General features: G+C 45.1%; 1 protein-coding gene across 2 annotated transcripts in view; it reads left to right on the forward strand.

The window, feature by feature from the left end:
- Nucleotides 1-14,283, forward strand: part of PGAP2 (post-GPI attachment to proteins 2) — a 171,389-nt gene extending 157,106 nt beyond the window's left edge. For both annotated transcript variants that reach the window (XM_078658657.1, XM_078658658.1), the window contains exons 6-7: nucleotides 9,844-13,141; nucleotides 13,190-14,283. In XM_078658657.1, coding sequence (XP_078514783.1) covers nucleotides 9,844-9,974 — 131 coding nt within the window. In that variant the 3' untranslated portion in view covers nucleotides 9,975-13,141; nucleotides 13,190-14,283. The remainder of the gene's footprint in view (nucleotides 1-9,843; nucleotides 13,142-13,189) is intronic.
- Nucleotides 14,284-14,911: the final 628 nt, after the last annotated feature.

Here is a 14,911-nt window from a genome sequence, read left to right on the forward strand (position 1 = left end):
ACTTTCCACACAAGAGCAAAGCACACAGGTGTTCGAATGTGTTGTGTTTACAGCGTATCAAGTTTCCAAAGTTCATTTTTGCATCCAATGCCAACCACCCTTGGAAGCCATATACGAACATTACACCCACAACAGCACTGTACTGCTAGGAGAACCAGAAAAGGTGAGTTCACAGATGCCCCCCTCTAGGCTGATGTGTTCTTTATACTGAGTTTTGCGCTATCGCTGTTACTGATGTGGTTTTTGGTTGAAAAGAAATTATTTGAAACGAGATATGCGGTAAGCGCATTTCCAGTGAAAGCGCGGTTCGCCATTGTTATGTGGAATGTGCTTGGAGGCGGAGGCTTGTGGCTGGGTCCACGACCCATGTATCCGCCTCCCTGAGAGGGAGCTGAAAATAGTAACATGCCTCCCAACTAATTAATAATGATGCAACCGTTTACGTGGTATCTCCTGCTGGCGGCCATTTTGATTCCTATCAGGGTATTAATGATAAATTCTGACTATGCGTTACTATTAGCACGGTTATTATCTTCGACACCAGGCTATAAATATCACAAGAGCAGAGTGTGACTCAGGGGCGTGCTGACACAGCCCTAGACGGACGGATAGATTGCTGCTGTGTTCTCCATTTTATGCCTCGCACAACAAGGCGGATTTTGCTGAGTTTGTGCTCAACAGAAAAAGAGCCCACGTGTTGATAACTTGAAGTACAGACTTTGATTTGGCAGAATCAGTGTGCTTCCACTGAAAGAGTGCCTGCGTTGCACTTTCTGCCTTGTGGACAAACTTGCGCTCAACATTGCTGGAATCAGTTGGTTAAGGTGACAAGCCATTGCTCCAGGCTGTCGGCCTGATCTGTTCGTAACAACAAAAACAGTAGACATCAACTATTTATTGTGAAAAGCACTTGTTAAAGCCAATAGGCTTTTAAGGGTGCATCGAAATTACTCTGTGTTTATGCCTTTTGAAACACGCACTGTTTGATGGAATCTCACGGATTGCTGTAAAAAGCAAGGATTTTGGTGTTGGTTCCTTCCTTTGACAAACCCTTGAGGTACAGAATTTGCACTGTGATAATCCTTGCTAGATTTTCTTTGGAAGGCCTGCAGGCATAGCTATCGGCCACGCCATTGTAATAAAATAAATCTACACATATTCATATGTAGAGGGTTATTGGGTCAGCCCGCTTATATCTGTTCGAGAGTCATTCACATACCTGCCAACTCACATGGTGCCACTCTGTGGCCCACGATTTCGGCTCCCGCCACACGGTCATCTGGTGAGGACCCGAAATCACACGGTGGCAGGGAAGACGAGCTGAAAACCATTGTAAACCGTGGATTTCCTGCCCGTTTTTAGAGGCTGCAAGCAATTGATGTCCATTGAAAGGTGTGAAAACATCCCAGGACATTGGCGACTGCCTCAATTATCATTTGTTTTTGTTTTTTGTATTTTGTTAGAGAGGGCGGGGGGTGCGTAGTGCCTCTTAGATAGCTATTGGCGCCAGATTCGCTCCCTCCTCGCACAGTGAAGTTATTTTGTAAGTTGGCAGGTATGCATTCACATGCTTCTCTCCATAACCGTATTATGCGTTGAAGAATACAAAAAAGTGATAGAATACTTGGGTTAATCGCAGCCACTAGTAATTACTCTAGGCCACATTCCAGCTCATGGTTTTTTGCTCCTCCTGCCACCTTAGATTAGACCCAACCATAGGGAACTCAGCCTTGTTCCGGCTCCGAAAGGGACAGTCCAACCTGAACTGGCAGCCCAGGTCCTCTCTGAACCAGAGCTCAATCCATCCAAGACGAGTGTTCAGCCTATTTGGGCCGCTCCAGTCCGATGCAGCTTGGTTCCTCTGGCACGGTTAGCACGGGACCCACATCTGCCCATACCTGTCCCACTAAGGGCGTCACAATAAAGGACACAAGAAAGTGATGGATAGAATTCTTGGATTTATCTCAGCCACCCGTTCAGCCATTTGCTCTATTGCCATATGAGTAATGGCATATTGTTTGATCACATGTGCACACCTGCCTAAAAAATGATTGCGCTTCAGTGTCTGGTCAGGTCCTTTACTTATTACATGTTTTCCATTTTAGGCCCCTTTTCATTTCTTCCTTTCATTTTTTATCAAGAGCACCCTTCAGCTCCCCAGACAGTTAAACAGGGCTGCATACTTCATGCTCATTTCATCTGTAGTGTGCCATATACTGTGCTGCACTGTTTCCAAACTGGATGGTCATCTTGGAATGGTATTGTCCATAGTATATCATATGTTTTACTCTTCCAAGATGGCCACCATGTTTCAAGCATTGTTTTGGCCACCCAGGATCAGTACAACAGTAATACACATTGCATGTTAGCAATGAAAGATGGCCGCCCAGTACGTTGTTTACTGAGATACCTTGAAAAAGGCCTTCGAGTGGCATTACATTGCTGGCAAAGTTCAAATTTGCCTCAAAGGGACCGTAGTCTGGTTTAATGTCTCTTTGTGACTAGGACACATGTTGCAGCTGATCTGATGTCTGGTACCTTAATCGGTGTCAGCATTATCGTTTGCGTCACTGTGTCAATATGAAGCCCTACCAGGGTTGTTTTTCCATGTCTCGGTTACTAGGGGCCTGCCTAACTTCTCCACTACTTCCTGGAATTAATCCATATCTTTGACACAGTCATCAATTGCCCAAATATGTAAGTCATTCAGGGAGTGTGGCTCTCCCCCATACCTTCTCTTTCGTATTCAACTACACAAGGAATGCAGTAGAACACTGAGCATGTGACTGCAGACCTCAACAGGAAGCATTTGCCTCACATGCAATATATCTCTGCTCCAAAACCCAGGGCATTTTATTTGTGTGGTTTAATGTATTCTGTTGTCTGGGTTACTTACTAAAAGAAGAAAACAAATGTACACAGTCAGTAACATATATCAAAGCGGTATAAAAGGGGGTGGTGATGGACGGAGCATCTGAACCAATCAGGCACTCACATCCAGTCAACAGATTTGTACCACTTTGCAGAGTGGGCTAAAGAACGGTGATGTATTAAACCCAGATCTTTTGACTGGGTGTGAGTGTTTGATTGGTTCAGATGCTCCGTCCATCACCACCCCCTTTTGTACAGTAATGTATATCAGACACTTGAACCAAACCACGCATCAAAAATAAAACTGAAGCACTAATCAGTTCACATTAAAGCAGTGCAAATAGACTATATTTTAAAATCAAGAAAATGGAAACGGTGCATTTTTATCATAGGGCACTTTTTAACATTTAGAGTTGATGTCTCATCAGCTAAGACAGCAGTGAGTAAGTGACATGCTAGGTGATAGGTGAGAGAAAGCATAATGAACCACAAATACACAGGGTCCTTTGCAGAGGTGTGAGGGAACTGAAGAGTAGAGGTTTGAAGACTAGAGCTGAATCTTGACCACAATCAGAATGCCTTTCTAACAGGAAGGGTTTCAGAAACTTTGTGAATGTTATAATAAAGGAAGTGGTTTATAGAGCTGGCAGACGGTAACTCCAGATTCTTGTCAATCTAGCTGAAAATTATTGGGTCGTAGACTGCTTTTATCTTTAATACTGGAGTGTCTCGGAGAAGAGACTGTGCACTGTACAAGCTCCATTGGCCACATATATTTCTATTTTTGGCTAACTAAATAATGGTAGACTTCCAGTGCTTTGTGGGTGATGCACTCTGTCTTAAACTAAACTCTAGTTTTTATGGTAAGCGATTGAAGTGTTGCAGGGTGTATCATGGTACACAGGTGATGTAGTAAAATGTCTTGCAAGCTGCCACATGTAATACTCCCTGTGGGATGCGAGATGGACTTTTAGTAGGGCAGTGAGAAGCAAGTACCATAGCCCGGCCTAGAGAGAACAAGGACTTGAGCTAAGGACTTGTTCAGGAATTAATTGTCTGATTTGATGTCCTTTTCCGACAGCCTTTTCTTGGCGATTCGACCCGTCATGAAAAGGCTGTCTGAAACTGTCTTTGGGGCCCCCATGCAGGGCCCCAGTGGGCCACTAAAAAGTGGCCCTGGGGGCACATGTGGTGCCCCCACACACATCCATGCACCATGTGCCAAGCACTATATGGTGCCTGACACTAGGTGCATGGATGTGCAGAAAGTGTACTTTAACACTGCAGCTTGTGCTGCAGCTCTTCAACTGGGCCACAGCACATGCCACAGTGTTAAAGTGCACTTTCCGACTGCCAGCACACCGGTCCAATCGTAATTGGGTGGTTGGGACGCTGCCTGCTTGACGGGCGGTCTCCTGCCTTCTGTGATTGAGGGCGGTGGTCCGACAGCCCACTATAATAATCAGGGCCTCCATTCTTTGTCTGGGCATAGATCTACTGTTGCACTGTAGAGTGGATCCAGCCTCTTCTCAGTGTTGCGGGCTACAGGCCAGTTGCACCAAAATGTTGAGCAAGTCTCCCTTCTCTAATGCAGGTCTGAGCATAGATAAGGTCTTAGTTTGCTCTGAGGACTTGCATTGTGGGTTCAAGTTCAGCGCTTCCCGTGGGTGGTCTGTTTCACAGTCCCAGCCTGACCTGGCATCTTCTGGGTTTCTAGCGCTATAGTTGAAGTGGAGTGCAAAAGCAACAGTTGATGGACAGAATGCAGTACAATGTCATACATTCACCCCAGTACAGAGATCTGGGCCTAAATTCATTGTCTTTTTGCTCGCCATGCCATTCCAGTTTGAACCCAGCCATAAGCAAATCAGTCTTGGCCTAGCGCCCAATGGGAACAGTCCAGCCCGAACTGCCAAGCCAGGTTCTCCCTGGACTGGAAACAAGCATCCTAGGACCGGTTTCGGAGTTTCACCCCTCTTCAGCCAGGATAGCTTGATTCCAGTGGCATGGAGAGCACGGGACCCACATCTGGGCATACCCGTCCCACTCGGGGTGACAAATGCAAAAACAACAGTTGATGAACAGAATGCAGAACAATGTCATACATTCACCCCAGTACAGAGATCTGGGCCTAAATCCATCGTTTTTTTGCTCACCATGAAACCGGTCAACAGGATGCTTGTTTCCGGCCCAGGGAGGACCTGGCTTGGCAGTTCGGTCTGGACTGTTCCCATGAGGCACAGGGTCAAGACTGATTTGCATATGGCTGGGTCTAAACTTGGGTGGCATGGTGAGTAAAAGAACGATAGATTTAACCTAGATCTCTTGACTGGGGGTGAATGTATGATTTATTCAGCATTCCGTCCATCTTTTGTTTGCGTAGCACTTTCCACCCTAAGTGGGATGGGTATGCCCAGACGTGGGTCCCATGCTCACTGTGCCACTGGATTCAAGCTAGCCTGGCTGATGAAGGGTAATATCCAGAAACAGGTCCCTAGATGCTTGTTTCCGATCCAGGGATGACCTGGCTTGGCAGTTCGGTCTGGACTGTTCCCATGAGGCACAGGGTCATGACTGATTTGCATATGGCTGGGTCTAAACTGGGGTGGCATGGTGAGCAAAAAAACTAATGGATTTAACCCAGATCTCTTGACTGGGGGTGAATGTTTGATTTATTCAGCATTCCGTCCATCGTTTGTTTGCATAGCACTAGTTGAAGTGGAGGGCACCACCCATTCATAGAGCAGAGAATCTCACCGCAAGTACAAAAGGTCTGCCATCACCCTTGTTTACGTGAATCGTCTTTCCCCTCCAAAACCTAAGACATGCAAAAGAAGCAGATTCTGTGAGCTGGCCTTTAAATACTCCTCACCACAGAAAGCAGCTTTGTTATAAGGCCACCATAACAGTGTAGGTGGAACGCACATAAAACTTTATGACCCATTCATCTACCATCCGATATAGCTCCCGGGGTAGCAGAAGTTGGCCCCTTTGTGTCTGTAACATTACCGTGATCTGAGGACTCTTTCCCTATATAGTAGCTCCGTATCCTCAAGACCTAATCTTGTTTGGATCATTCATTGGCTGCCCACTCCCTCTGGAGAAAGTAGATGCCACAGCAGGCAGGTCAGACTTGCGTGATCCATCAGGCCAGGAGTTGCCAAACTCTCCTCAGATCAACTCTGATTCAAGTTCAGACTTGGATCTGGTGACTGAAGACCCTATTGAGACAGAGTCCTTCCTACATGCAAAGCTGAAAGCCAGGTAGATGATACTCCAGTAAAACCTTTGCATAAAACCACGAAGACCTGCACGCATCAGGCACAGCCCTCACCAGGGTTTTGAATGTTCATTCCTTTGGCACTTTTGCTGGAGAATGAGGATATCCACTTTGTGGTGGCAGCGAGAGATCCTCCATCAAAGCCGTCTCTGGCGTTCAAGTTCCAGGTGCTCTAACAGAATCAGGAGATCTCTGAAGAGACGTTCTGAAAGCCAGCAATCTCAGGCTTTAAATAACAAGTACTGGGCACCCAAAGGCTGTCCATTCTTTGTCTACGGTAATCTCTGTACTCAGTCTATTCTGATGAAGGCCTCCTCTCTAAAAGGAAAGGTCCTCCGAAATTGATGAGGATGCCAAGTATCTTGAGGGATAACGTAAGAAAATGTATAGGTCCTATAATTTCTGCCTTACACTCCACTATATAAGTGGAGTTCTAGTCAGTCACGGGCAGTGGGTCAAGTTCAACACAAACTGCTGATGTCTTGGACCCCAGGAGTATGAACTCTAGTGAGTTCATGTACCTGCAGTCATGAATTAAATCTTTAGACTTTAGACCAGAGGCGCAAGAAACATTCATCAGCTGCACATTTGATGAGAAGAATGTTTTCTGTACCCCAGTGGAGCTTCGTGCCATCTAAGCAGTACTTCCCAGACCACTCAGTCCTTCTAGTGTTTCAAGGGCCAATAACTTCCCTGGGGTACAGCCGCTGTCCTGCGTGTCATCCTCTCATAGGGCTACTCTTCGCCAGTGGGAGGAAGGCTTCCTTCCACTACTATCACGGGACCCAAATAACCATCAATTCTAGTGTCCTTTCATAGGTGGCGATCAACAGTGCTATGCTGCTCTCACAGTATCACCGTCCAGACCACCCCTTTTCCAGTCTACATCACAAGCCCTTCTACAGGATGTCATGTGCTTCCTGATTTTCCAAGTCAAAGAATGCAGAAAGGGGCAGGGATGTTACTCCTGCTACTTGATAGAGACTTCTGCTTAATTTTTTACCTCTACGATCTACGTAAGTTCTTGTCCATGAAGACGTTCAAAAGTCGACATTGACTAAGGACTTGACAGCTGTCCTGAACTAGGATTGGTGTGTTTGGAGCTACAATACCCTTAATTCCTGCATCTGTTTTTACAGTGTGAAACTAACAGCAGAGGACACTGCCAGTCAAACTGAGCGCATTGTCTTCACCAATATCTTGTACCCAAAGGTTGCCTTTCTGCTGCAATAGATTATTCCATCCTATCCCTTCTTAGATGACCGTCTCGTTCATGGAGCATCATGTAAGACAGCAGAGTTTGACCCTATGCCATTTTTACTTCTCCGTAAACTATGCCAAACTTTTCTTGGTGCTCTCAAAGGGGATCCAGTTAATCGTGGCAATCCTGGAATTCAGTGTGGCAAAGGCCCTTCCTTCTGTAGAGATGTTAACAGTTATTAGCCAGAATGTGGACCAATTCTAGAACAGTGCGTCAGTTTTTGCCTGGTGGTTCCAGAGGCTTTGGCGTCTAAAAGCATACAGGTGTCCATCATAGGGGTGGTACACCGTATCAGTCTCTACGTTTGTCCGCTCTATCTGGCAGAACAATTGGGCCAGTTGGGAGATGACCAGTTAAAGCCCATATCTGTCTTTCCATCCATGAACCTTATGATGATGGGCATGCACTGCCAACCTTTTGCTGAAATTATCCCACTGTGGCCCAGTTCTTAGCACACACTCACCACCAACTCATCAGAGTATGAAAGGGGCTCTTCACAGGGAACTCGAATCGGTGCATTGTGGAACATGTCCGATCTATCCAATCCAATAAATGTGTTGACGCTGGATTAGAATCCCTTCTGCTGTTTTACATATGGAAGCAAAGGAGCATCCATGGTCTGTATTTCTGTGGGAACTAACAAACTGTTAAGCACAGCATGGTCTGGTCTACCACATTGCAGGGAGGAACAGCACCAGAGAAGTTCTCAGGCCAAACTTGGAGGTCTGTGGTTGTCCATCCATAAACACTGTTGCCACTGACCTGAATAGCAAATGTGATCAGTTCACCTGGTGAGTGGCAGGCGCAACCCCATATTGCAAAAAAAATAAAAGGCTGGGTGTTGGACCGGACGTTGGTGTTCTTCTGTTTCTTTCCTCCCACTCCTCTGATCCTGAGCATCCTTCATAAAATTGGGGAATTGCGGGATGTTTGGTCACACTAGCTGCTTTTACATGTGTAGCCAAAACTGATTCTCAGACATGCTCCATCCACTTCAGAAGGACATTGTTGCCCTTCCATGGTAAGAGTTCCCCTGTTGATGGTGGGAGAAAACGAAAGAGTGAGGCACATACCAATCGTTCAACACTGCATGGTTCCTGAGCAGCTGACATTTAGACACTTAGGCACTTCTGCAGCGTGATGGCCGTATCCGTGTGCTCCTTTGCTGAGCTCCGGTGGAGGATTTTCTAAGGTTGTGCCACTGTTCATTAATGAATAACATTAGTCTTCACACTACCCCAGTGACTCTGTTACTCCCTTTTTGCATCACATGTCTGAGATGGGTGTATAGGTGAATACCCCACCTCCCCCTCATGTGGCCAGCAAGGCCAACGAGAACAGAACTGTGGTCCTCCTTCATAGTCAATGAAGCCGTGAAGAGTCATCTACCAAGCTTGATGCCTCTGCTCCTTCCAGTGAGGCACACCGCAGTCTCTTGGGACTTTAATTTTGTCCTGGCAAGACTGATTAATAAACAGTTTGTCCGTTGCCCCATGCAATCTTATGTTCTTTCATGGAATACTTTTTCTTGGTTTAAAAAATGGACCAGGTTTCTGGTCCTCGATATCTGGTGCACTTCTTACCTGTGTTCTCTTTACCAACTTTATGTAACTTTATAACCCAGCCTCGTCCTCATATCTGGGACACTCCACAAAAGTTACGTCGACCATTGTGGCTTTTTCCACGCATGTACCATCACAATATTGATACTATCTGGCTACATGGACTGCCCCACACACATTCTTCTGACACTATACTTATAAAGATTACTCCTAGAACCACGCTAACTTTGGCCAAGAAAATATCTTGTTTGTCTAGGCATTAAAATGACTGATGCAGCCTTCCCCTCCAAACTTTGTATTCTCAGATGGTGTGACTTTACTCAGTAAGATGAGAATGGGAAAGAGAACATAAGATTAGGCAAAATTTTATTTATGGTGACCCCATTGTGCTTATTTTGTAGGCTCTTTTCCGTCCTCTGCACCCGCTACCCGACCCCCTCAATCATTTGCCAAAAATGCACACTAATTGTGTGCTTTCATTAAATGGGAATCAGTGAAGGTACACATATGCACAGGAATGGTGGTTGTGCACGTATAACATCAATTCATTATTAGTTGTAGAAACAGTTTTGGTCCCGCCAGTAGGTTGTAGAATACCCACAAAACTGATGCAGCTCATGAACAGCCTTGTCCTGCTCTAGAGCAGCACAGTGTGATTGTAGGGGTGTAGTTAGTCTTGTTTTTGAGTGCACCATTGAAGTCCTGGCTGAGCTGAACTAACCTGTCAATTGGAGTAGTAAAACTTGAAGAAGTCACTCTGTGCATGTGAAGCATCAATCTTACACTGTAACTTACAATGTGTTGTTCACATAGGTTGTGGTTTGTAGAAGCAGCATGCATTATCTCCTTTTCTATTTCTTTGTTTATAGTTTACACATTGTTCTCCTTCCTCGAATACCTCGTGGTCCTCTCCAACATGGCGTTCCACATGACGGTCTGGTGGGACTTTGGAAACAAAGAACTGATTGTTGGCTGCCCTGTGGAGGAGAAGCGCTTCTGATCAAGACGGTCTACGGGGTGTCTCCTGGCTGCCTCCTGGGTGTCGCCCATCGAGAAGCCCTGTATCAACCTTTTGTACTACGACCATAGAGAAAGTGCAGCGAACGTGCTGTCAGTCTGTAGATTTCCAGATAATGGGTATATGGAAGCCAGTCTTTTGGGATTATTACAAATAATGGGACAGCAGAAAGGAGTTGCACTAAAGAAATATGTCACCTTGAGGCTTCTTGGGTGTCTCTCCAGTGCATTTTAATGCTTCCTTACCAGTGCGTCCAAAAGACCTCTCAAGACGACTGCAAGGCCTAAGGATCTAGCAGTAGCACTGACAGTTCCAGTAGCATCCCTCTAACTGGCTGGAGCTCTGAAGATGGAGGGGTTACATAGTCTATTTTTATATAAATTATGCAAAGATCACAGCCATCTCCCTGAGGCTGGATCATCTTCACTTCCAAGTCTTGGATCTGAGACTCCAGAGGACTTGGGCGTGGGCTTCTTCTCTGTCCTGTCTTGATAATTGTGTATCTTCGAATTTCTGACTTCATTTGAAAATCATTTTACCTGTGGCCTTGGTGTTGATGGGGATGTATTTATTGTGTTTTTATTTTTCAGTGGGTGAAAATCTTGCTTCTATTTAATATTTTTTTAAATATTTTAGGGCTAGGTGAAAAGTGTACTTGTCAACATTGCATCATATGGCATTGATCCTAAAGACAATTTAGTGCTGTCATGTTGAATATTTGTAATCTGGCGGATTTTGACTGTTGTAAAGTGTGAGAAGGGGAACATTGCTTGCGCAGTGTTTCCTGCTCTCAACTTTTAGAATATTTAGGTGTACAATAATGCCAATAACGAGAAACCTCGAACATGCTGTATTGAAGATGACGTAGCCTGATAAACCATTTGGTAATATACTGTGTCCGCTCAGTTCCCACTAAAGCATTATACATGCAGATTGTCCTGCTTCTAGAACGAGTGCCCGATTCCATGTCCTCCTCCACGTATGGAACATGGAATGCAGGTAACAAACTTATAGTCATGAGAGTACTGTAGACATCAATATGAAATACTTGCCATTCCCTGTGACGGTTTGTGGGCGCAGTGGAAGAATGCAGCCTTCCAGGCCAGAGGGAAAGCAAGGTGAGGTGGGAGAACCTAGCTTGGTGTCCATAATCAAACTGTGAAGATTGTGTGTCATGGCATCTTGTCTACATTTCCCCACATCTAAATTACTATTGCTTCTGGTGTAATGCAATTCCTTAGTTTTGAGCTCATGTTAGCACATTGTAATTGGGCCAGACTATATACCTTATCAGTTAAATAAGAGATGCCTTGAGCATGCCCATCTTTCCTCCTCCTGTGTGTCTCAAGCCTCTCTTCCTTGTTGATGTACCTCCCACTTGACCTTCTTCTCCATTACTCTGTGAGCTCAAAAAAGGATAACACTGCCTGTGATGGCAGCAAGATATTTTTTTCAGCAGCAGACTGGCTGATGCTACCAGCACATTGGATCAGGGCATTAGGAGAGACACTTCTTTGAGGCTGACCGTTACTAGACCTGTGTCTGCGGCTTGGGTTGGAAACACCCTTTGCCGGTTGCACGCTTCGCCTTTAAAAATTGTCTTGGAACTTTTTAAAGGCACGGTCTTGGAGTTCTAAGAAGAATTTGAGCATAGGTAAGTGGGACCAGGTATTTAGACCAGCAGATGGTCCTCTGTCCATACACTATTGCTAGGTCCCCCTCGACAGTAGAAGACTTAATAACTTCAGACATTCGGTCTTCCATGCAAGGGGTGTCATCACTGCTGGGAAGAAACTAAAGATTTCCAGAAGTTTTGAGGCCTATCAAGGTTTTAGCTGTGTCCATCTGTCACTCGCATTCCTCACAGATAGTGGATTCTCACCCAGTCCCACCCTTGGGATCTCAGCGCTCTAGTACTGCTTGACAGTGCCTCGGTTTATACTCCAAAGAACCCTAGGCTGTCTCGAAACAGTTTGACAAAACTCTACCCAAGTTCCGGGAGAGGGTATTGGCTTTATTCTTGGTGTCGCTGAGGTTGATCACTCCCAAGCTATAGCTCTCCCTCTAAAATACACCCACAAAGGAAGGACAGCAGCTTGGACCATCCAGCCTTCTTAGCGTGCCCTGGGTTAACAGGGCACATAGATAACCATGCTTAGTTTCTCTGTCCCTAGCGTTGTGTTTCTTGGGTGATGAGGCTGCGTGTGCCTCACTCAAGGGTCACCTGCTGCTCTGTCAAAAAGCCACCTCACGTCACAAAAGGTCAAAATGGTGATGCTAGGAACATTCCTGGCCACAATACAAGCATGGCCTGGAGATGCTACTTCCTGAGAAGATGCTCAGTCCTGGTAAGCAAAACCTGGTCAGCATAACTTCTCTGTTATCCGCTTGGTAATCTGTTCTGAAGAGGTGGTGCATAAGGAACTGCGACTTACGGATGACCTGTAGTAACTCCAGCACAATTACTTAATTAGTAGCACTTCTTATTACCAATGTCCAGCCGCTGTTTGTGGTTGAGTTCAAACTATAGTAGCGCTGACTCAAGCGTTGCCAAGTGCATGAGAAGTGCAGAAACATTATGTAGGGCCAACAGCATATGGGATGTTCACATTTGAACTCGTGCATTAAACTAAAGCACGGTTCCGTTGATAGCACAATGTTCCCTAATGACTGAAGGGAACCTCAATGTTAAATGTCTTTAAAGACTAGTAGTACTGTATGCACTTAATAAGTCTGTTTACTGCAAGCAACTAATGCATTTCTTCTGGTCCAGCAGCTTGTCAGATGCTCTTTGGGCTATGATCCAGAATATAAGGCAGTACAAAGAGAAAAGGCAATCTAATGTGTGCTACCTGAAAACCCACCTTTGCCTACATTGAGCTTTGCAGTGGACAATTCGTGTCTTGAAATTCAGTTGTACATTCCGGGTCACTTTCTTCTTTGTCCAGAAGTTAGTCTTCATTTCTATTGCAGTTGGTGTCTAAGGGGACCCTTATGATCTTTTTGAGAAAAGCACCAGTAGGAACTGCCTCACATGGCCATTAAAATGATGCATTATTGGAGCTCATCTGGGTGGGAAATCCAGAAATGGTACATGGTATTACCTTAGAAATCGGTCATGTTAGCCTGCACAATGTATGGAGAGGGAGGTAGGATGTCTTTTTGTAGATCCACTTAGTTTGCTGGCATGAAGAAAGCTGAGCATAGTAATCCAGATTACAGTAATTCCTGGACTGAGTTGTGTATGTTTTTATAAATAGTTGGCATGAGTGAAAATTTAGAGAGACACCTCCTGTGCTTTTTCTATGCTATTCGGTTTAAAAGATTCTGGCCCAGATTTAGATCTTGGCGGATGGGTTACTGCGTCACAACGGTGGCAGATATCCTTGCGACGAAATGTAAATCCCACTGGGATTTATATTTCGGTTTATGGGATATCCGTCATCATTGTGACTCAGTAGCCCGCCTGCCAATATCTAAATCAGGCCCTCTGCCACTCTTATGATTTCAGGTTGAACTTTTGTGGTCCCCGAGGTCTGATACTGGGTGCTAAAAGCTTGTGAAAGGCAACTTTACCATTCTCTGTCCATGCATTTAGGTCCAGAGGCAGCTAAACATGGCTTGGATCCTGCGGTCCTATCAGTGTGGTCATGAGTTTCTGTTTGCAGGGTAGAAGTGTGGTGAGTAAGCGCAGCTTTAAAGCTCCTACCTCTGACAGTGCTGTGCTGTGCAGTGGACGTACATGTCGTGCTAGCACTCTGAATTACAGATCGATAACATGGGAGTCCACAGCAATAATCCATACAGTTCGCGAGCAGAACTCTAATTCGCTTTTGCAGGGGGTTAAGACACAGACTGCATGAGGAGTAAGAGCACTTAGGCCACATATAGCCCAATAGCTACAGCTGTGTCCTCTTTCCCATCATGGATTGCCTGTTCAGCATTTGCCCCTTTGTGGCTGTGTGGGCACTCAACGTGTCCTTCGCTAGCACCTGCAGTGTGTTTGGACTCTCGAGGGCATTCGATGTGCTGAGCTTGCGACTCCCAGAGATCTCCGCTTTAAAGACATTGGTGACCTACTTTTTGGAGACATTTTATTTTTGCCTTCTTTGTGTTTCGCATCCTGCGTTTGGTACATATATGACTCAGTTCTGGGTGTATTGTAACTCCGTTTCCTTTTTACATATATGTGGCCTTATTTTCGACCTCACCAGTGGATTGGTGTTTTATTGTGTGCATTTCAAGCTTGCATATAAAGTGTATGATCTCAACAATAAAATGTAATTTTCAACTTTTGGATTTGTTCCTTATGCGATGCAGTGTGGTTAAAATGTGAATTATCTTTTGGATTCCGGATGTGCAGTGGTTTCCTTGAAGAAGGTCAGGCTACCTGAGCTGTTGGCGATCGTTGTTTGACTTCTCAGGTGTCTTGCTATTGTCGTCCTTATTATTAACTTATTCGTTTAACAGTTCATCTTTTTTTTTTAACTTTATTTTTCGCTTTTAATTGTTTAAACAACCAACATTTCAGCATACAATAGATCGTAGGTATCTTGTGTACAACCACCTAGAATGCCAAGGCCATCATCCTAAATTAAAACAGTAATCAACTTGACAATGAGGGATACATTATAGACATCATCGTGGTTTACTGTTAGCAATGTGGAGACATTCATTCCACTTGCACCATTGAGTTCTCCCCTCCCTGGTTTTCAACTGCCTCTGATCCACTCCCACTGGAAGTTGTCACGATTCGCTCCCTGTGTTCTCGGGTCCACCAGAAGGGGGCTGAACTGTGGGACTCTCCAGTGTTATAATATGCTTCCTGACACTCCCCTGCATGCATATCTTGACTTCCAGCCATTTGGACACTATTTGAGAATTGACATCCATTCCCAATCCATGCCTGGTTTTGTGAA

The sequence above is a fragment of the Lissotriton helveticus genome, chromosome 8, assembly GCF_964261635.1.
Source record: "Lissotriton helveticus chromosome 8, aLisHel1.1, whole genome shotgun sequence".
Lineage (NCBI taxonomy): Eukaryota > Metazoa > Chordata > Amphibia > Caudata > Salamandridae > Lissotriton > Lissotriton helveticus.